The sequence below is a fragment of the Leptodactylus fuscus genome, chromosome 1 (genome assembly GCF_031893055.1).
Source record: "Leptodactylus fuscus isolate aLepFus1 chromosome 1, aLepFus1.hap2, whole genome shotgun sequence".
Classification (NCBI taxonomy): Eukaryota; Metazoa; Chordata; class Amphibia; order Anura; family Leptodactylidae; genus Leptodactylus; species Leptodactylus fuscus.
In genome coordinates this window covers 306181831-306204828 of record NC_134265.1, presented here as the reverse complement: position 1 = coordinate 306204828, position 22998 = coordinate 306181831, and the positions used below count along the sequence as shown (strand labels likewise).

The 22998-nt window shown below is 42.3% G+C and overlaps 1 protein-coding gene across 1 annotated transcript in view; it reads right to left on the bottom strand.

The window, feature by feature from the left end:
• Positions 1 to 22998, bottom strand: part of VPS37A (VPS37A subunit of ESCRT-I) — a 29626-nt gene extending 6628 nt beyond the window's left edge. The window contains exons 1-9 of the mRNA XM_075258786.1: positions 22538 to 22998; positions 17087 to 17161; positions 9507 to 9621; positions 7942 to 8042; positions 6376 to 6571; positions 2215 to 2285; positions 1539 to 1666; positions 1398 to 1456; positions 1246 to 1314 (exon numbers count right to left, since the gene is read on the bottom strand). Of these exons, the coding sequence (XP_075114887.1) occupies positions 1246 to 1314; positions 1398 to 1456; positions 1539 to 1666; positions 2215 to 2285; positions 6376 to 6571; positions 7942 to 8042; positions 9507 to 9621; positions 17087 to 17161; positions 22538 to 22644 (921 nt within the window). The 5' untranslated portion in view covers positions 22645 to 22998. The remainder of the gene's footprint in view (positions 1 to 1245; positions 1315 to 1397; positions 1457 to 1538; positions 1667 to 2214; positions 2286 to 6375; positions 6572 to 7941; positions 8043 to 9506; positions 9622 to 17086; positions 17162 to 22537) is intronic.

Sequence of the window (22998 nt, the reverse complement as noted above, 5' to 3'; positions counted from 1 at the left end):
ATTTTTTTAGCTTTTTTGTGGATAAGTGGCCATTACGACCCTATCAGGCCCACATATGAAGATATTAAAGGGGTTGTCCAGCTCCAAATCTAATTTTCATACGGATAACCTATACACAGGATCTGTAAGGGTCCAGCTGTCAATATGTGATCTGTTGGGGTCCTGCACTAGTAGCCTCTAGTAGATTATCTGTTCTCAGGCACAAGTAGCATGTGTAGTGATGCTCCTATACAAGTAATAGAAGTGGCACTGCAATTCACTAAAACCAGCTCTATGCATTGGATGGGGCTACTGTGCTGCTCTTATTACTTTTATAGGAGTGGTGCTACATGTGTTCTCCGTCCACTAGCGGCATCCATCACAGGACGCCGCTTCAACACATGATCTGCGTAGGATCCAGATGTTGGACCCCAACAGATCACATACTGATGACTTATCCTGTGGACAGCTCATCAGTATGAAAATTTGATCTGTGGCTGGAAAACCCCTTTAAGAGTTGTACATCTCAATTTGGTGCATATTCGGATGCAGGGGTGAACCTAGGGTTTGTGCCGCCTGAGGCGGACGTCAGAAAGCAGAGCGGAGGGGGTGGGGCAGAGCGGAGCGAGCGTCATTAGCAGGCAGAGAGCAGGCAGGGAGAGGACCTGCTCTCTGCTAAGCGTGAGGGGCGGCCGCTGGAGCAGCGCTGTGTCCACAGGAGCGCCCCAATCCACCGCTCACTTCCCGTGCCGGGCTGCCGAGACTGCTTCGGTTAGCAAAAATGCCGCCCTCCCCCCTGGGGCCCCGGCACAGTGCCGCCTGAAGCGGTCGCTTCAGGTCGCCTCATGGGAGGTGCGGCGCTGTTCGGATGTCCCAGGTAAGCAAATTTCTGTCAGCTATAGATTAGATATTTAGATAGATTATAGATTTTGCTATAATTTAGGCCAATTTATGACACAAGTTCCTTACCACTAATAAAAAAAATAACACATACGGTCAGCTATGCTCTAATGTATGGTGGACGCAGAACATAACATACAGCACACTTTATGCAGATATTGAAATCACAAGCAGCAGTAGATGAACATGTGCTGCTACAGTCTAAAAGCTATCAGGAACCTAAAAGAAATGACTAGAGAAACAGATACAATGTAACCTGCGATGAGGTAGAGTATTAGCAACGTTATTCAACATCCTACATACATATCGCTGTAACAAGTCTATATGTCCCACATCTTCCCTAGTCTATATACATATATGTATTACCTCACTCAGCTCATGCTGTCTTTGCATCTTCTTTTCAAAAGCAGCTTTCATTTGTGTCAGAAGTTCATACTGTAAGAAATAAAGAAGACACTGACATGGCTGAACCCACAAAGTCCGGCACTTACCATGTCAGCCCCTCCGCCGCCACGTACCTTATCCAGTAACGCTTGTCGCTTTGACTCCAGAATCGGCTCCATCTGAAGATTCTTCTCTGGAATATAACGTTATAGTCAGAACCAGAGAAGTATAATGTTTCCTACAACTACTAAAACCCCCTACCCATCACTTCTTACTTGCCAGATCCTCGATATTTTTCACTAGGTCTTCTTTATCTGATATAATCTGTTTTAGTTGAGGCAGATTTATAAACTGTTCCAGAAGAACTTCCTCTTGCTCCATCATTTCAGTGAGTTGTGTCACACTGAAATATAGAAAGGAAACCGGCGTCACTCACTGACATAGAAGTACACCTAAAATAACATGCTAGACAGTAACCACGCACATAATAATATACAGATGAGCTTAGCATTGCATCTAGTCAGTAAAAGTAAGCTTATCGTACATGAGAAACCGATCGGCTCAATGCTTATTCTACAAGACCGGCCTATAGGTAAAGGGGAACAAATCGCTGCCGCCTCTGTTGTCTTCAGTAGCTATGTACAGATGTTACAGAGTTAACAAGAACTTATGCAATAAGTTAAACTGCTGCAGTGTGATATCTTATTACAGAAGACAACAAAAAATATGAAAAGTCATTGAAAAACAGGAACAGACAGTATGGAATTTTTTTCTGCCTCCCCTGGCCTGCGTACATATTGAAAAGTATGTCTAAGTTAATTCTCTTTATTAAAATGTGGAGATAATAATTGTTTGCAACACTTTTCTCGCACTCAGTCTTAGCCCTACCTACAGTTATATATGAATTATGTATGTAATGTAATTATATATATATAACAGAAAAATACATACCTCAAATCTGAGAGTTCAGGAAACGTATCCGGGAGATCAGGCATTTTGTATGTAAAGCCATTCATACCCACCTAAAAAATACATATAGTTATTGGTGGTTGCTACAGCAATAGACATTTATTGTATTACCCATTTCAGAAAAGTGCCATACTATTACGTCACACCTAGTGTATTGTTAATGGAGCTGATATGTAGCAAGTGCAGAATCAACACCTGCTACATCGATAACGGGTTCTGGATGAATTGTACAGCCAGGACCTGGCTCTTTCTAGCAGACAGTAACCACCTGGGAAAGAGGGGTTTAAAGGGGCTCTATCATTCAGAAAACGGATTTTGAGCTAAGCATATGCCTGAATAGCCTTTCAAAAGGTTATTCAGGTGCTACTTCCAGTTCTTCTTGCGTGCTATTGACACCCAGCACCTCTCAGATACTCTACAGTCCTCCCTGTCCCCCATCTCTTCAATCTCCTGTCCCAATCTGGCCACCAGTCACTATAATGATACCCTCAAAAATGCATTGGATGAGGTTGCTCCCCCCTCCACTCATAAAGTCCCACATAGGAGGCATCAGCCCTGGCACACGCCACAGACACGATTTCTTCAGCGCTGCTCTAGGTGTGCCGAACGTCTATGGAGAAAATCACGCTCACCTGCAGATTTCCTCCACTTCAAGTTTATGCTTAAAACATATAGCTCTGCCCTTTACCTTGCCAAACAAGACTATTTCACCGCCCTCATCTCTTCTCTCTCAAGCAACCCTAAAAGGCTTTTTGAAACCTTTCACTCCTTACTCACACCCAAGGTGCAGACGCCATTCACAGACCTTAGTGCTGATGACCTGGCCATGTATTTCCATGATAAAATTGATAAGATCCATCAGGAAATTACTGCCCAAGCCCCAGGTGGCATTGACTCCCACACCTACGATAGTACTGATCCCCTCACCAGCCGCACTTATGACTGTCCATTCTCATCTTTTGAACCTGTCACAGAAGAGGAAGTTTCCCAGCTACTTTCTTCATCTCGCCCCACAACCTGCAGTAGTGATCCCTTCCCCTCACACCTTCTCCAATCTCTGTCCCCTGCTGTCACTACTTACCTTACTAAAATATTTAACCTCTCTCTCTCTTCTGGAATCTTCCCATCCTCCTTCAAGCATGCTGTTATAATCCCGCTACTGAAAAAACCCTCCCTGGACCCATCCTGTGCTGCTAACTATCGACCCGTCTCTAACCTCCCCTTCATCTCTAAACTTTTGGAACGCCTGGTTTATTCTCGGTTAATCCGTTATCTCTCTGCTAACTCTCTGCTTGACCCCTTACAATCTGGTTTCCGCGCTCTGCACTCTACTGAAACAGCTCTCACAAAAGTCTCTAATGATCTACTAAAGGCTAAATCCAATGGTGACTTCTCTCTTCTTATTCTTCTGGACCTCTCTGCAGCTTTTGACACTGTTGACCATCAACTTCTCCTCACTATGCTCCGCTCAGTTGGCCTCAATGACACTGCGCTCTCCTGGTTCTCCTCTTATCTCTCAGGCCGCACTTTCAGTGTATCATTTGCGGGCTCTGTTTCCTCCCCTCTTTCCCTTGCTGTTGGGGTTCCTCAGGGCTCGGTCCTCGGCCCCCTGCTCTTTTCTCTCTACACAGCCCCCATTGGACAAACCATCGCCAGATTTGGCTTCAGGTACCATCTTTATGCTGATGACACCCAATTATACACATCTTCCCGTGACATCACCCCTGCACTCATTCAGAACACCAGTGACTGTCTCTCTGCTGTCTCTAATATCATGTCCTCGCTCTATCTGAAACTAAATCTCTCTAAGACTGAACTACTACTGTTTCCACCATCTAACAGATCTGTCCCTGATATATCCATTGCAGTCTCAGGCCTTACTATAACTCCTAGGCAGCATGCCCGCTGCCTTGGGGTCATATTTGACGCAGACCTTTCCTTCACCCCTCATATTGAATCACTCGCACGTTCATGTCACCTCCACCTCAAAAACATCTCCAGAATACGCCCTTTCCTTACCAGAGATACACTAAAGACACTTATTGTCTCTCTGATTCATTCTCGCCTTGACTACTGTAATTCCTTACTAATCGGTCTTCCCCTCACTAAACTCTCTCCTCTACAATCTATTCTGAATGTAGCGGCCAGGCTCATCTATCAGGCTAGACGCTACAGCGATGCCTCCGGTCTGTGCCAGTCGCTACATTGGCTGCCTATTCATTATAGAATAAAATATAAAGTTATTACTCTCATCCACAAGGCTCTCCATAATGCCGCACCTCCCTACATTTCTTCCCTCATCTCTGTCTACCGCCCAACCCGTGCTCTCCGCTCACTCAATGACCTAACACTTACATCCTCTATTATCAGAACCTCCCATGCTCGTATACAAGACTTCTCCCGAGCTGCACCACTTCTCTGGAATGCTCTACCCCGGACAATCAGATTAACTCCCAACTTCTACAGTTTCAAACGCAAACTAAAGACGCATCTTTTCAGACAAGCCTATCACAATTCCTAATGCACAAAATTGTCTGAACACTGTATAAGCAATGCCGCCCCTGCTACCTCTTGTGTCACCCTCTCTACCTCATAGATTGTAAGCTCTTTTGAGCAGGGCCCTCAGTCCCATTGTGTGAAATGACGTTCTTTGTTATGTATGTCTGTATCTGAACCCTATAAATTGTACAGCGCTGCGGAATATGTTGGGGCTATATAAATTAAATGTATTATTATTATATTATTATTCTTCCAAAGACCCCCCATTTTTAGTAAAAATTGGGAAAAACGATATGCTAATGAGGCTCACCAAGCACCCTGGGTGTTCATACCTCAGTAACGCCCTTCCGTGGCTTGTGCTCCGTTATGCCCTCCTCCTCCACACTTGCTGTACCGCCTACATCCTCTGTTGTCTTGCTCCTGGCGGCTCAAATCCCGTAACGCTCCGTTCTGAGCACTAAGAGCGCATGCCCGAGCGCCATTTTCTTGTAGAATGCTAATACTGAGCATGCTCAGTTCCCCTGAGAACTACACGAGCGTGCTGCTCATGCGAAGTACGGTCATCCAGTTCTCTACAAGAAAATAGCGCTCAGAAGGAGTGTTCCACAGCATACACGGGATTTGAACCGCCAGTAGCAAGACAACAGAGGATGTAGGTGGTACAGCAAATGTGGAGGAGGAGGGCATAACGGAGCACAAGACACAGAGGTGCTTTATTCAGTTATGACGCAGGGGGTGCTCGCCGGCCCTGTGGAACGCCCAGGGTGCTCGGCGAGCCTCATTAGCATATTGTTTTACCAATATTTACTAAAAACGGGGAGTCTTTGGAAGAACTGGAGATAGCACCTGAATAGGCTTTTTAAAGGCTATTCAGGCATATTCTTCATTTTCTGAATGGTAGAGCCCTGTTTAAGTGAACAAGTTGCCTTGTGGGTCAGCTTTAAAAAATAAACAAATGTAGGAAATGTGTTTTAAAAATCTCTAAAAATAATAATGGAAATCCTGTATACACATAAACAGAGCTACCGCTGCTGGAAGTGGCGACCTGAGGATAGGCAAGTAATGGTTAGTTATGTTTATGGCCCCACTCGCAGCAATATTAAGGAATTAAACAAAAAAAAAAAAACCCTTTGAATTATATATGTAATGAAAATTACAGACTAAACCATATTTTTAAGCTCTTCTATTTTTTGTATATTAAGGCCATCTTACCTGAGCTGCTGTTACTGCAGATACATGGACTTAAGGAACAGAGGTTATGTGTGTCCATCACCTATTGTGAAAGGTGGACCCTGTGCATTCGGGTTTCCATCTTCTGCCCAAGAAACTGGACAGGAGACGGACACCTGGCAGTCAGTCTTCAAACCCATTCACTTGAATGGTTTTGTAAAGTGACCGCCCGTGAGCGTCTTGTGTCTCTCTGCAGCGAAAAACGTTTTTTTTTTCAAACCGGACACAAAGTCGGACATGCAGGAAGTCGGCCTTCTAGCGGTATATAAAACCGCATGTGCCCGAGGACATGAAAGGTCCTTTTTAAATAAATTATTTTCTGATGACACCTTCCCTTTAGAAATCGTATGCGCTCCTACATACTTTATTTCACATTACCCTTCTTGTTTTTTTAGTTCATGGCTATGCACTTACTTCAGAAGTAGGTACAGGTACAGGCAAATCTGTTATCAGGCCGTATGCGGGGGCAGCAGCTTTGGCAGTGTTGTAGGCTGAAGGAATGGGTTCAGATACTGGCACAGATCTATTGGTTTCTTGTGTAGAAAAAGGTGGAAGAAATGGAAATCCTGTATGAGGGTACGGAGGCCTCCCTGCAGGATTGCTGTACAAGCTGAAAGACAAGAAAGCGGTGTTTCCAATTATTACAATGCTCCCTGACACTACTGTACTGCAGTTATACCATATCTTTTTTTTTTTTTTTTAAATGTAGATTGTGAGCCCCACATAGAGCTCACAATGTACATTTTTCCCTATCAGTATGTCTTTGAAATATGGGATGGAAATCCATGCAAACACGGGGAGAACATACAAACTCCTTGCAGATGGTTTTCTGCCCTTGGTGGGATTTGAACACCAGGACTCCAGCGCTGCAAGGCTGCAGTGCTAACCACTGAGCCACCGTGTGGCCCCCATGCAGTTATACCATATCTGTCATGAAATACTGCACCTCTCAATGACCACAACCAACCTGGTATCCGTCCAGATCAGTACGGGAACATGGAGATCTACTCTAACAATTGTGTTGTCTGCACATGATCTGGGCGTCACTTTATTGTGCGTGCAGGTCTGCATGGAAGGATCTGCACGTTTTAACATACAGTTACCCTGCAATCCTATTAGGACACCAACGATGTTAATCTGCGGATAAGGTTATTGACAGGCTAAGTAAGGATGAAATTCAGCTTCCTACTCCCCAGGGGCTCACAAGATTACCATCAATCTTCCATTTCTAGCGTAGCCACTATAAATACATAAGGATATAAATGGCCTGCTCTTCTTTACCTGCCTGATATATTACAGCAGTAATAGACACTGACAAGATGGAGATTAAACAGAACAGGGGAGCTTTCACATAACTATAGGAGATTATATTTTATCTGGACTGTTATACTGGGCTACTAGTCTGGCATTGGCATCAGTGTAAAATTATAAAGGCTTGCTAAAGCTGAATATGGACAGAAGGTGTTTGGATTGGATTTTATCTTTATGGACTTCTTCAGGCAGATTTATTTTTCGAAACGATTTAAATATGCTTGAGCCACTACATAACAATGTGCCGTGGCTTGTGACACGTGGATTTCCTTGCACCTGTGAAGATCTGAATACATCATCTGCATTCACTACTACTGCTGGTGCACATATTAATAGCCATTCAATCTCAGGAGAAACTACATGGCCTCTGTCCCAGCACTAGTGAGGATATACCAAGGCAAGTTACATTTTGGGAATCTGGGGATCATCCTTCAGGGATCGGCATGGCCAGCTCCAATAGGGAGACATAAAGCTTCAATCCTAACTGTGTACTGCGGCAATAAGCAAAGTAAGGGTTAGTGTACAATGCTTCAGATAACCAAAGCTGATAATCTACCATGATAGAAAATGTCTGATTCTTCCTGTTACTGATAAAAGCTGGAAGGATCAGAGACCTGAGGACGTGAACATATCAAACACTGAACAGACCTGTAGCCTGATCACACTTACTAAGGGAATGAACCAGAGGTTGGAGCCAGAGTCGGGGGATTTTTCCAAAACTCTTCTAGTAAATTCTGGACTATTTTCCCAAGATCTGAGTGCATAGTAAACTACAGAAAGAGGAAAAAAAAGAGAGATATTAATCTTAAAAATATCATCAGAGGCAGATTTGGCTATATCTTCTATATCTTATCAATGGTTTCCAACTTTATACAGAATACATGTGGTAGTAAGAACAATCAAGTAGTCATAAGGTTAGGGGCGCAGGGAGACAGAAGTGAGAGAGGATAGACAAAATATACAGTCATTCTGCCATCACTATTTCACTCAATATATATACACCGCTCCCTGTTTATTCAGGGTGGTCACAAAATCAGGAAATGAGTGCCCCATTCATTATGCCAAATGAGAAACATATCAAGCTACAGCAGTGTTATTCCCTGAGCCTAGGGCTCTCGATAGTAAGGGAGAGTGTACGGGGAATTCGAACATACTAATGTCATTAACGTCACCTTTGTCTAAATCAGGGGTTTCAAACTTGTGGCCCTCGGGACAATAGCTGCCTGGTGTCTACTGTTTTACACAACAGACACCCAGCGCTAATGCATCCGGTCGGTACCCGCACCGATCGGAGGCATTAGCCCCTCCAGCGCCTCGGTCAAAGCTGACTGAGGCGCCATTTTCCCAGTGCTGCTATTTTGCTGGTAGTCGCCAGCACCTGGAGCATACGTTGGGATGACAGCCAGGAGCCTTGTAAAAGCTTCCCAGCCGGTCTGCAGTGATTTTCTTTTGCAGGCTGCATGGGTGCAAGCCTCACCCATGTCAAACCCGACCCCATGTATACCACTTTTTTGGAATAGGGAATTTGTTGAATTTTCCAGACTGTGTTACTACTTTCCCAGAAAAAAAAAAAAAGACTTTGGTCTGTAAATCTAATCAGAACACACAAAAAAAGTAGAGCACCAAAAGAAATTTAGAAGGGTCAACACATTTTAAAGTAGTTGTCCCATCTCAAGGATCCTATCTATACTGGTAGCTCATGTAAATTGAAACCTTTTTCTAAATATATTGCTTTAGAAATTCTGCTTTGTTTGCCTGCAATGTGACCTTATTCCTCCCATTGTTTACACAGCTTTGCTATAACCACAGACCTATAGGACAAGTGACGTCACTTACTCACTGCTCTTGCCAGCTTCAGCTAATTGCAGTTTGCTGGTAAAGCCTGGTCTGTTATTTCTAAGTAAACTAACTCTGAGCCTGTTCAGTACAAGAATCTTCATATTATCTGACCTGCAGAAGTGAGAAGCAGACACTGCAGGCAGCCTGGCTGAAAGGCTGAGATGGGACAATCCCTTTAAAGTGGTATTCCTGTATGAAGCATTCATGACATATTCACAGAATCTATCAGAAATGTCTGCTTACCCAGAAACATTACAAGAATTACAAGAAAAACTTTGACTTCACAATTATCTCCTTTTTTGACTACTATTTTTTAAGCAAAATGCAACCGAGATATTAAGAGGTTAAATGACAATACTTCTATGTCAAACGCAAACTGTACAAAAGCATCTTACATTATGTACTAAAGGACATGTCACGTTAGTGCCTTGCTTGTCCACTAGGTGATGTCTTATTGGTGGAAAGACTGTGATTATAGGTTTGTCTTGAGGAAATTGCTGAGGAAGCAAACTGCAACAGAAACACAGTAAAGTATTAGAGCAGGACATGTGATAAATGACTACAATATACACAAATGTGACAGATCTCAGAAGTTATGAAATATATTTAAAAGAGTTGTGACATGAACCATGTGTAATCTATATCCACAGGAAAGAGGGAAGAATATGCAAATCTGTCTCCCAAGATGTAAACAGGGAGACAGTGCCTCTGTTATGCTGCCCTCCATAGGAAGCACCCTGAACATCATGCACGACTTTCCCAGAAGCCTTTGCTGTATGATGTGGGTTTTATACCAAGACAGTTTCTCAGCTACGGATGGCAGTTTCGGTCTGGTTGGACTTCATCAGCACAGCCTACAGAGAACTGACTTGGTAGAACTGAGAGGCTGAGAGACCAGATTATGGGGATAACGTCCATCCTTAGGGAGAGACCACCTATTAGGTGTGTGGAGACTTATACAGCCATAGTTGCTCCACTGCATAGCTGTATAAGTCTCCACACACCTAATAGGTGGTCTCTCCATAAGGATGGACGTTATCCCCATAATCACAGGAAAGAGGGTATATATATATGTTATTGCTGAAGATCCGACCACTGGCTCAGCCAGTGCTCCGATCACTTCTATGGGGCTTCTGGGATGACCATTTCTGGCAGCCACATAGGAGTGAATGGAGCAGTGGTAAAGTATACGCACCAACGCCTCACTCTCATGGAGAAACTAGGGGGACGTGACGTTTTCCTGGGGTCCCAGCAGTTGGACCGCCAGCAAATAACACATGTATCCCCTATCCTGTGGCTAGAGCAGGGGTCTCAAACTCGTGGCCCACGGGCCACATGCGGCCCGGCAAACAGCTTTGTGCGGCCTGCAGAAGCATCCTACGACGCATAATACAGTTTAGGTCCTACGTAGATAATAAACTGTATTATGCGTCTTACTTACTTCTATCGTGCTTTCCGCTGGATGCCTCGCCCAAAGCCTGGCGACAGCGGATATCTGGACAGCGGAAGTAAGTAAGACGCGCTGTCGCCAGGCTTTGGGCGGGGCATCCACGGGAAAGCACCATAGAAGTAAGTAAGACGCATAATACAGTTTATTATCTACCTAGGATGCTAGACTAGAGAAATGGAACATACAAGTAGCTTGTATGAGCTTTTTGAGCTGAAGTCAGATGTGTTTCTAATTTAAATCTGCAATGATTTGCAAAGATCTGCCTCTGTTAAAGCAGTAGTGCCACTATTTTCTTTTTTCTATACATACAAGTAGGCTTGGCGTGGATTAGTCTGCGGGCCCACCAAATTGTTCGCTGGGAAAATAGCCTATTATAGCTTTGCCCTGGACTGTTTAATAATGTCGTCATCGTGTTCTAAAAAGCGAAAGATTGCGGATGAAAAACGACTGTTTCAGGACAAGTGGGAAAATTTATATTTTGTTACGCAAGTAGGCGACAAAATCACCTGTCTGATTTGTCTGCAATGCATCTCTGTGCCCATGGAGTACAACGTGCGTAGACATTATGATACGCTGCATGAACAACAGTTTGCTGCACTGACTGGCACAATTCGCGAGGAAAAAGCCGTCATTTGAAGGCATCGTTCGCCAACCAAAGAAACTTTTTTGCACGTGTTAATACAGCAAGCAGAGATTCCATGAAGGCAAGCTTTGTTGTTAGCGAGATGATAGCAAAGGCGTCATGACCATTCACTGAAGGCCAGTTTGTAAAAGAATGCATGATAAAGGCGTGTGAAATTATTTGTCCCGAGAAAAAGATGCTCTTCGAAGGTATAAGTTTGTCTGCAAACACAGTTGCCAGCAGGATCACGGAGTCAGCCGACGATGTACAACAGCAACTGATTGCAGCTGCGAAGAATTTTGAAGCGTATTCCATCGCACTGGACGAGTCCACTGGTGTAACAGATACCGTGTACTGTGCCGTATTCATCCGAGGGGTCGACGCAAACTTCAACGTCTTTGAAGAGTTATTGGACATGCTACCGATGAAAGGAACGATGACCGGTAGGGACATTTTTCAAGATCTGGAAGCTTGTATTGACAGATGTGGACTACCATGGGACAAACTCGTTTCAGTGGCCACAGATGGTGCTCCAGCAATGTGTTCACAGAAGGCTGGTGTTGTCGGATTGTTGAAGGACAAACGGAATCGGCTCAGTTTGAGCGGACCTTTTGCAGCCATACACTGCATTTTGCACCAGGAAGCACTCTGTGCCAAAAATATACAACTGAAGGAAGTCATGGATGTTGTTGTGAAGACAGTAAACTTCATACGTGCAAGGGGACTCAACCACAGGCAGTTTGTGTCATTTCTAGCCGATTTAGAGGCGGAGTACGGAGAGTTGCTGTATAATACAGAAGTCAGATGGTTGAGTCGTGGCAAAGTGCTGCAGAGATTTTTTGCTCAGAGGCAGGAAATAGCATTGATCATGGCAATGAAAGACAGAGACGTTCCTGAGCTGTGTGAGCCAACATTTCTATCGGATCTAGCTTTTCTGACACATGTCACACAACACCTCAATGCACTGAATTCAGAACTGCAGGGCTCAAAGCAGTTGATTACTGTGATGTTTGACCGCATCAAGTCGTTCAGATGCAAGCTCACCTTGTGGGCAAACCAGCTGACAGGTGGCAACATGGCTCATTTCTCAGCTCTAAAGTCGTTAGGTGCTGTCGATTTACACCGCCTGAAATACTATGCAGATATGTTGACCAGATTACTAGATGATTTTGAACATCGCTTTCAGGAATTCACGGCTCTGGAACCGCATTTTGCACTTTTTGCAACTCCATTTGCGGTTGATGTGCAGAGCGTTCCAGAAGAAGTCCAGATGGAACTACTGGACTTGCAGTGTGACACTATTCTGAAACAGAAGTACACTGATGTTGGCGTTCCAGAATTCTACAAGTTCGTTCCGAGAGAAAAGTTTCCAATATTAGTCTGCAGAGCTGCTAGAATTCTGGCGATGTTTGGCAGTACATACGTTTGTGAACAATTCTTCTCTACAATGAAGATCAACAAAACAGCATTGCGATCGAGACTGACTGACGAACATCTGAAAGCAACTTTGCGACTTGCGACTACACACAACTTCAGGCCTAACGTCGACGGTCTGGTGTCTGGCAAACGCACTCAGCTGAGTGGACAGAAACCTTCTTAAGGGCTTAGCTTAGTTAACAGCAGTTGTGATGCAAACTACAGTTTCTGTTCGTTTTGTGACACTGAGTAAACTGCATGTACGATTCTACTTGTTGTACTGATTTTTTTTTTGTTTGTAGACCTAGTGCGGCCCGCCGACTGGCTGGGATCTTGCTCTGCGGCCCACATGCTGAGTTGAGTTTGAGACCCCTGGGCTAGAGAATACGTTCGGTTTATAGTACATGTGACAGCTCAGTGGTTAGCGTTGTTGCCTTGCAATGCTGGGGTCTTGGCTTCGAATACTACTCGGGCACAGAGTCTGTAGGTTACCTTCATGCGTATGCAAGTTTTCTGCAAGTAATCTGGTTTCCTCGTTCACTCCAATAAACGTACTGGTAAGGGTAATCTGAGACTTAAACTGGCTTATCCAGGAACTAAAATTTACCTATTTCCAGATCAGGTTTTGTCAGTGCTGCGCATCAGGTTTCCAGTCTGGTTCTGATTCACAATCATCCAACCAAGTTGATCCATCTTGTCCCATTCTCTTCCACGTTCCCAAGTATTACCTGTACTATGGAGGCTGCTTTTACTATTACAAGGATCTAGTTTGTTAGGCACCAATAGTGCAGATAATACTAGTGAACACAGGACAGGAGGCAGATGGGATCAGATGATGGCTCCAGTCACATGACCTTGAGTCGGCACCAGCCTAGAAATGTGACGTCCAGTACTGACAGAACCAGGCCTAGAAAGAAGTAAAATTTAGAAGCCGACAGACCCTTAAAATTGTGAGCCCCACTGGGGACAGAAACTGATGTGAGGATGACAATCTTTACAGCACTGTGAAATATGGCACTATACACGTGAATACTATATATAACATTTAGTGCAAGGGAGAAGCCTTAAAATGGATCACCTGCAAATTTATATTAGTAGAGAAATATCCTAGAAGAAATATAAGCCTTTTGTGTTAAATAATATATTTCTCAAAGACCATACAACACAAATGGTGGTCACCTGAAATCCGAACCGTAACATACATTGTCCATAGTGACCTCATGAGCCACCAGACACTATTATTTATTGGTGCCATGGCTGTACAACAGGACATGACATCACTACGGATGACACGTCACATGGTTGCGTTATGTTTTTTTTTTTTTGTTAAGTGCCAGATAACCTATTAAAGGGGATGGATGTTTAAAATTTACTACCTGTCTAGAGGATAGATGATAACCTGTTGATGGGTAGGGGTGAGACCACCATGGAGCAGCAGGCCGATACTGGGACAACTACAGACTGCCATTTTGGGCTGTACTGTAGGGATATCTGGAGCCGCAATGCACCAGCATTTACTGCCACTCCAATGACATAGGAAAACTGGACACTCAGTTAAGTTCCTATGGGGTCATTCCATATCAAGTGATCCAAATAGGAATATTTTTTTTACCTGACGTCTTTAGATTTTTTCTATTTTTATTTTTTATGAAGTACAACTTAAGTTAATTACAAATAAAAAGTTTTGAATTTTTTTCGTCATCAGTTAATTTTTTATAGACTTCTAAAGTTTTGAAAAAGTGTGAATTTTGGCCTGGTATGGCTTTACATTTTTTAACATATCTTGGGCTAGAATTAAGATAAATAGGTGGGAGAGGCATCATTTTTCTCAGAGCGGTACCGGCTTTCATTTGATATGTCACAAGACGAGGTTTCTTTATATTTTGTTTTGGAGAAATCAAATTCAAAATTTTGATGCGCAATTGTGAAAAAAATGTATGTTCTAAAATTGTGAAAAAATGCATTTGTGTTACTTGTGTTCTTGGTTATATTTGTACAGGTTTTCAACTTGGGACCAAATTGGGATCAATTTTTTTTAATTTTTGTTTAAGCCTTGAATCATCTGATTTTATGTTGGTGTGGCTTCTTCCTTTTTTCTTTTCAAATTACAACTTGCTGAATTCAACATTTATATGCAACAATAAAGAGAAACAAAAAACAAATCCCATAAGTGCCAGAATAAATACATTTTATCATCATAACACAACTTGTCCAGCATTTTCAACCTGAATGCATTGAACAAACCGAAAGAAAAAAGCTGTTCATATCCTCAAGTGCGATTTTCTAAATAGTCTCATCCTAATTATATGTTAACAAGAGTACAAGAACCAATATTTATAACACCTATTTCTACATGTAACAATTGTTTTTTATTATATCACTAAACATGTAATTAATTAAGAAAAATAGTCCAGTAGATAAATCCTCATTCTATAAAATATGAACTAATCAAACCATTAATAGGACATTTTTAAACTACTGGCCTTTTATCATCAATTTGTCCTTTCTAGTGAGTGAAATGTAATCTTGTCCATAAGCGCTTACTAGCAATGGCCATTTCCTTTTGTGTCAAAGAGTACCGTATTTTTCGGACTATAAGACGCACTTTTTTTCCCCAAAATTTTTTGGGAAAAGAAGGGTGCGTCTTATAGTCTGAAGGTGGCGCCTGGCATCCGCTGTAATAGAGAGGCGGAAGCCGGCAAGTGATAGACGCCATTACAGGTGCCGGGGCCTGAGACATCGCTACGATCCTCTGCCCTGCATGAAGCCAGCAGTGGCAGGGGCTCCTCCGTGCCCCCGCCGCTGGCTTCATCCAGGGCAGAGGATCGTAGCGATGTCTCAGGCCCCGGCGTCTATCCCTCCCCGGCATCCACGTCTCTAGTACAGCGGATGCCGGGTCAGTATCCGTGGCCCCTTCTCCCCCGGGGCCGGTCCCCACCGGCCCCGTACCTCTGAAGTTGCAGGCCGGCTCCTGCGCGGCGATATCGCAGGAGCCGACCTGTTCGGGTGACAGCCGGGAGCCTAATGAAGCTACCGGGCCTGTCACTGCTATATATTAGTATTGCGGCTGGGTCTATGACCAGTCGTAATACTAATAGACAGAATGTCCCATAGACGGCAATCCAGTTGTATTGCCGTCTATGGGACTTGCGATCAAGTGACCGCAGGTTCAAGCCCCCGGGGGGGAATAAAATAGTAAAAAAAAAAAAAAAAAAAAGCTTTAAAAATATGAAATAAATAAAAGTTCTAAATCACCTCCTGTTTTTTTTCAATACAAGGTGATCTAAGCAATAGATATCCCCCAAAATGGTATAACTAAAAATTACAGCTGGCCCCGCAAAAAAAACGCTCTATGCATCCCCGTACAGCTGCAGGGTCACCTGTCAATGTGGCCTTGCAGCTGTTGCAAAACTACAACTCCCATATATTAAATATTTTACCAGTTTTTGCTTCAAAATTTTTTTTCCCTATTTTCCTCCTCTAATAGTCCCTCGTCTTATAGTCCAGTGCGTCTTATAGTCCGAAAAATACGGTATGTACGGCCTGTCATGGTATTCGGCTCCATCTGAGTTAATATCTGATTTTTGTTGACTTGTAAAATGTCTGGTTTTCTTGGATACAAAAAGGATGGTGCTGGACCAGAAGGATGCAAAAAAGTCAATTTTATTGTCTTCATTTTCACAATCTTTGGAGAGTACAGTAGCCAGCCACCAGCGCCGATTATATTCACAGGTCACATAACCAGTTATGTCATCCATTGCCAATCTTGTGCCGCCTTCTACCACTTCATGGACTTCACTGTCATTTTAGACCACAGGCTGAACAGATCTGAATTCAAGATTTTCGGAATGACACTGTAATAGTTGTATTTTAAAATATTATCCCATCGCGATCCCAACTTGAATTTTGGTACAGATGTGGCTAAGGGCATAGCAGGCCCATGTGCATTTTTTTGAAATTTTTAAATAAAACATTTTTTTCGGAAATGCGTTTTAAAATTTTGCGTTTGCGTTCACATGGGTAAAATATTAACAAAGATACTCTTGTGACATATTTGGTGAAAGCCTGTATAGTTCTGAGTAGAATGGCGTTTATTTTGTTTCTCTATCTTTTTTCTAGCCTAAGTTATGAGGAGAAATGTAAAGGCAGGAAACACCAAAATTCGCACTTTTTCTGAACTTTGAAAATCAATTAAAAATCCAAAAAAATTTCTAGAATTTTTTTTTCTTCACATTTTGCATTCTCTGACACACTATTACCAAATGACAAAATCTCAAAAGAATTAAAAATATAGAGGGAAAAATCATTGGTTCACTTGACACGGAATGACCCTATGGTATAATGGGAGTCTGTAGGGCAATTAAATATGATGCACTGGGGGCTACTGCAGTATACATAGACATTGCAGCTGCAGCGTGAAATACATCTTAGTAACTTTGAACAGTGTGGTATAACCCCTGAAATAGCATAAAAACAGAGTTACTTACATATTTATGTTGATGGTCAAGTTTTTGATCGTAATTGGAAGTCTATATTCCACATCTTTCTGAATTTCAGAAATACTAAATATAAAATAGAAAAAATAAAAAATGAATGAAAATACTGTAAATAGCTGTGTCAAAAAAAGCAAGTGACTTCATCAGATACCATGAAATGTCCCTTACAATACCCAGCAATAATATACTGTATAAAATCATAAACCTAGCTATATAATATAGAAACACATAAATTATCCATACTCTTCATTGGTTTTTGTTGTCTTCTGTGATAAGATATCATGCTGGAGCAGTTTAAGCTGTTTAGATTAACTTTGATATATATATATATATATATATATATATATATATATATATATATATATAATTTATTTATTTTTCTACAATTTTTTTTAAACCAAAGATACATTATAAGTGTTATTAGTCCTTGCTTTATATTTCTTACTTGTTGAATCTACTTCTGGCTTTGGAACATTTAACACACAATATTATTACAAATACCCCTGAATTATGAGCCAACTGAAGGTGGACCAAAGATGAAGCCTGGCAAAAGCAAGCTAGAGGAACCTGAGGAGTCCATCACGTGATAAGCCGTATGAACTAGGGCCTAGAACTTCTCCAACCGAGCTGGAACATTTATAGATCGGCAGAGCAGAATAAAACACTCATGACATGAACCATTTTGAGCAAAAAGTAGGTCAGAAGGGATAGTATGTCTCAATACTATGCATGCCTCAATGGTAGAAAAAAGGAACTTGCTCCTAGAGCCATCTTTTGAAAGGTAGTTCCCTATAGATTAATGCATGGTTTAAATCTATAGGGAGATACCTTCTACACTGTCTACCAATAAGTATTTGGACACCTGTGGTAGAATAGAAAAACAACATTCTTGATGAAACCTGTTCATCACTGACCACTGAAGGAATCCACAACTTTCTTCCCAGTGTGTTTTTATCTTAACTTCTCCAGCCGGCTGCTGCTCAGGACTCTTGTTCTAAAGAATCTGCAGAAGTGCTTATGGGAAAGTGACAAGTATGGCCCTGCCCCAGCTGATCGCATGATGACAGATGAGTCACATGAGGTGTGTTATTACACCAAGCACTGTAATAAACACATCTGCTGTTCTAATAACCACTCCTCTCTATAGACTGTTCGGTCTACTACCTGACAGCTACATATACTTACTAGTTCTGGAGTATTTTATATCACTACAGGAGGACGTGGGTAGGCAAACTTCAGCATTTCAGCTGTTGTGGAACAACAAGTCCCAGTATGCTTACTTATTTTGCTCTTCTTGGAGCTGCCTATAAAAGTGAATGGAGCATGCTGGGAGTTTCTGGAATGCCGAACGTTGCGGATATTTGGCATAGGAAAATCAAGACAAACACCATAAATCCTTACACGCTTCCACTTAAGTATGCATAGTTATACTATAAAGACGTCATTGACAAACTGAGGCCCCGGGTCTGAAAAACTAATAGAGGTTGGAAGAGATGCCGTGGGACCTATTAAATGGACCTGGCAATTTTTGTGGGACCACCTGAGCATCTAAGATCTATGGAGGTATGCCAATGTCATTCTCTAAGGAGATAAGCTTCTATCACAGGTGTTAGGCTGCTCCATACTCCCCATGTATGGGTGCACATGTAAGGGGAAGGGGGGAGTATATGTTGTTCAAAGTATATGGCCACCTTAGACCAGGTTCACATGGTGGAAAGTGAAGGTAGAGGATTTTGAGGAGGTCTTCTGCCTAAAATTCCACACCAGTTTCCGGCCTTGTGCTTCTTGCTCTGCTTTGGCTTTCCACCATGGCTTTCATTGCTGGTTAGCCTGAGAGATAACAGGACTAAGCAGCGGAATCTGCGGCAAGTCAGAACAAGACGCTTCTTTTTTCATTGCCCTGAAAAAGATATGTCTGGCACTGCTTCCCATTGAAACAAAGGAAGACAGATTCAGGCTGGTATGTAGAGCTGATATTCAATCAACAGTAATAATGCAGTAATAGTAAGATTAACATCAGATAGTATGAATTTATTAATGACATCAGCAGATTTGATCCAAGCTCATAGGACTGATCGCCTTTCCCAGGGGTGAAAAAGTAATCATTGTAACAAGTTGGCTGAAAGTGTGTATGTGTTATGCCTTCTTCTGGATTGAAAGTTTTAGGCACGGAGATCTCTAGTTATCAGACACATATCCGCCAAAAATGGCTATGGCGTTGGTAGGCTAAATCACTGACCCTGACCCCTACATAAATGGCCGACAGCCATGGTCAGTCAGAAGCACTAAAGCTCCATCAATTCATGAAAAAGCTAGTGACTGAAATCCTATGAAACTAAATATGTAACAAAATGTGAAATTAGGTAATGATCCAATATTAATAATGATAGAATTTATATAATTCCACTGTACAAAAAAAGTATGAACTGTGGCGCAGATTTTAAAACTCCAATTGCCATAAAAATTGTCGGAATTGGTGAGTTTAGGTAACAAACAAAAAAAAACCCACAGGGCTGATGTTAGTTACCCCTACAGAGGGAAAAAAATCCTTCCCAATTGTGACAGCTGAACTAAGTCCCTGGATCAATACCCTACCCTAGAAGTTCTAGTTCGCATAACTTTTTTTTTTTTTTTTTTTTTTAAAACAACAACACTTTATTAAAGGATCAAAGAAGGGACAAAAGACATCAAAAAATAGATGTCCTCGCAGGGCCCCAAATAGATAACGTCCGCCCAACACAGATTAGAAACTAATACAAAAGCCAGACCGCAGGAGAAACCGGTGTCAACTGTCTGTAAAGAATGGGTCTGGGCTAAAGTCCATCTGCCTACACAGAGAGAACACTAACAAAATAAAGTAACAAATAATGGACAAATCCAGCCCACACAATACCCGTATTCTAAATAAAAAACATATAAGAATTCCTTATGAAAAAGAAGTCGAATTATACCAAAATATCAAAAAAAAAAGGGTACACAAACCATAAACAACCGCCCCCCCATCCCCCAGGAAACCCCCATCAACACGCGTATATCCTCATACCCATCTAAACAGGACCATGGGACGAACACAAAGTATTTAGTCATAGTCCAGGCCAGGCTGAGGTAGAGTATGGAGGGAGCTATCCATTTGTCCCAGTCACTGTGGAATTTAGTCTCCATATCCCTATGCTTAAATATCCATTTTTTAAGAGGCAAAGAGATATTCACAGATCTGATTAATTCACGCAGCACTGGAGGGTGGGCGGACATCCAATGGCGGGCCACAGTCTTACGAGCACAATACAGGGATTCATTAAGAAACATTCTCTCTACGGTAGAACAGAAACGCTCTGGATCCACATAGAGGAGGCATAGCTTGGGGTCATCTGGGACAGTTACCCCCCATAACCCTCTTGAACTTGTTATCCGCCATCTCCAAATCCTGTGGCAGTAAGTTCATAGTTTAGAACGATGCATTCTCCCTTAATGCCAAGGTCTTCCACTCCGGTCTTGATAGATATCCCCCCACACTTATCAAAACTGTCTAACAGTAAGACTTGATTCACACATCTGGGGTCATTTTGGACAGTTTTTTCATGGTTGTATGAGATCTACATTAGCATGTTTGTTCAATTTGGCTTCACTAACACAGACACTTTTCATGGGGTCTTATATTTTATGGGGTCTTATATTATGAGGAGTTTGTATTCATGTATCCTTGCACCTCAATGAGGGTCCACTCCATTCTGTGTTACAGTCACAATATTCAGACCATCACCTATGTGGCTCCAGCCTTTAGAATACAAATACTGTCGATACGTCTCTACTGAGTCCCTGATATCCACACCTCCTAATACTGAGATGCAATACTTTCTCCTTCTATGAGATGTAACCACCAGGGGACAAGTTCCTTTACCCTTGACTTATATTGAAATGATGATTGCTGTATCATTATACTTTACTACTTCATTATACTACAAAAAACATTCAACTCTTTGCTGCTCTTTACCACCCGCTGGTACTGGTATAGCCATTGTTTCAACCACAGTATTTATATGGAAAGTGACCATCACAGAAGCAAATGTTGGATGAAATGGCTCACAATTGGATACGTAGATGCCAACAATTTTAATTTGAGCCTGGCCATCAAAAAACTTTAGTCTGCCAAAAGCAGATCAGTCATGATGAATATTTTCGGCGTGCTCATGTTTAGCATTATCGGCCGTTTCTGGTCAACTTATGTCGACTCACTGTACCTTCTTTTTTTTTTTTTTAAATAACTTTATTGTTGATAGTGGGGTCATTTCAAAGAATGAGCCAACCATCATACGGCTACATGATTGGGCACTCAAAGTATGTGTATGGGTGTAAGGCTCTTCTTGTATATGTTTTAGAGGCTCTATTGTCACTGTCACAGATCCAGCGTGCTGTAAAATTATCCATACCATGACAGAATACTGACAGGCTCCAATATCAAACAGCGGAGTCAGTGAGGCACCGTTGGTATCTATCATGTAATGGACGCAACACTGCCATGAATTTCATAGTAGAAGAACAATGGAATTAGATGTGACCAGAACATTACTTTTACGGGAAAAAAAGATACCATGTAGCAATGTTGGATGGTCCAGAAGTTTTATTAATATGGGAACATGTAACATATTACTCAGTGGTAACATGTCTTGGCCCAAGTCATTTTCACACTCATAGCATAGTAATTACTGACCAGTGAAGGTATTGCACACCATGAGCTGGGAAATGGATTTGATAACTTTTAAGTTGTAAAATCATTGGCAAAACAATTGTTACTTTATTGGCTAACAACTGGAGAAAATTATTTATGTTGTGTAGGACAAGGGTATAGAAAATACACATTACAGGTACATGTATACAGTATACAGAGCCCATACTACAAGGGACATGTATACTGTACATAAAGTACATACTACAGGGCACGCATCAGAGCCAGGGCACATGTATACTGTAGATAGATCACATCCTCCGGAACACATGTATACTGTATATAGATCACACCCAGTGGAGCACATACTGTACACAAAGAACATACTACAGGGCACACGTATATTGTTCATAGATCACAACCTAAAGGGTACTTATATATTGTGCACAAATCACACCCTACAGGGTACATGTATACTGTACACAAAGAACATACTGTTGGGCACACTTATATTGTACATAGATCACATCCTACAGGGTACATGTATATTGTACACAAAGAACATACTGCTGGGCACACATAAGTTGTACTTAGATCACATCCTACAGAGCACACATTAGAGGCAGGACACATGTATACTGTACACAGAGCACATCCTACAGGCTACATGTATACTGTACACAAAGAACATACTACAGGACACATGTATACTGTACACAAAGAGCACACTACAGGGCAGATGTATACTGTACATAGATCACATGTTACAGGGCACTCACTTGCTATGACATGCCTTGAGAGAGTCGATCTGCCTCTGCTTCTGCTGCTGTAGGCTGGTGAGAGGTGGCAGAGGTCTGGTGCCCTTAGATGAGAAGAGCCAGCTCATGATGCCGGTGATCCCTGGGCAGAAGGAGGAGGCAGGGGCTTTTGTTATGGTGTGTTGGGATGATGAGGCAGGGGGCGGGCAGGGGATTATCCGCTCAGGACAATATACCACCTCCTCCTCCTCAGTGTAGTGAGGACATCGATATCAGCCTGGAACAAGGGTCAGGTCACACGGGCAGCACTGCTTGCATTCCTGGGCACACAGACCAGGAGTGATATGTCGCCGGACATGTATGTGTTCAGTATCTGTACAGACTTCTGCAGTCACGGCGTGCTGTGTACATTATTACACAAGCTCTGTTTTCTCTATGGCTGGCTACGGGTCGCAGCGTGTGACAATCTCGTGACGCTTCGC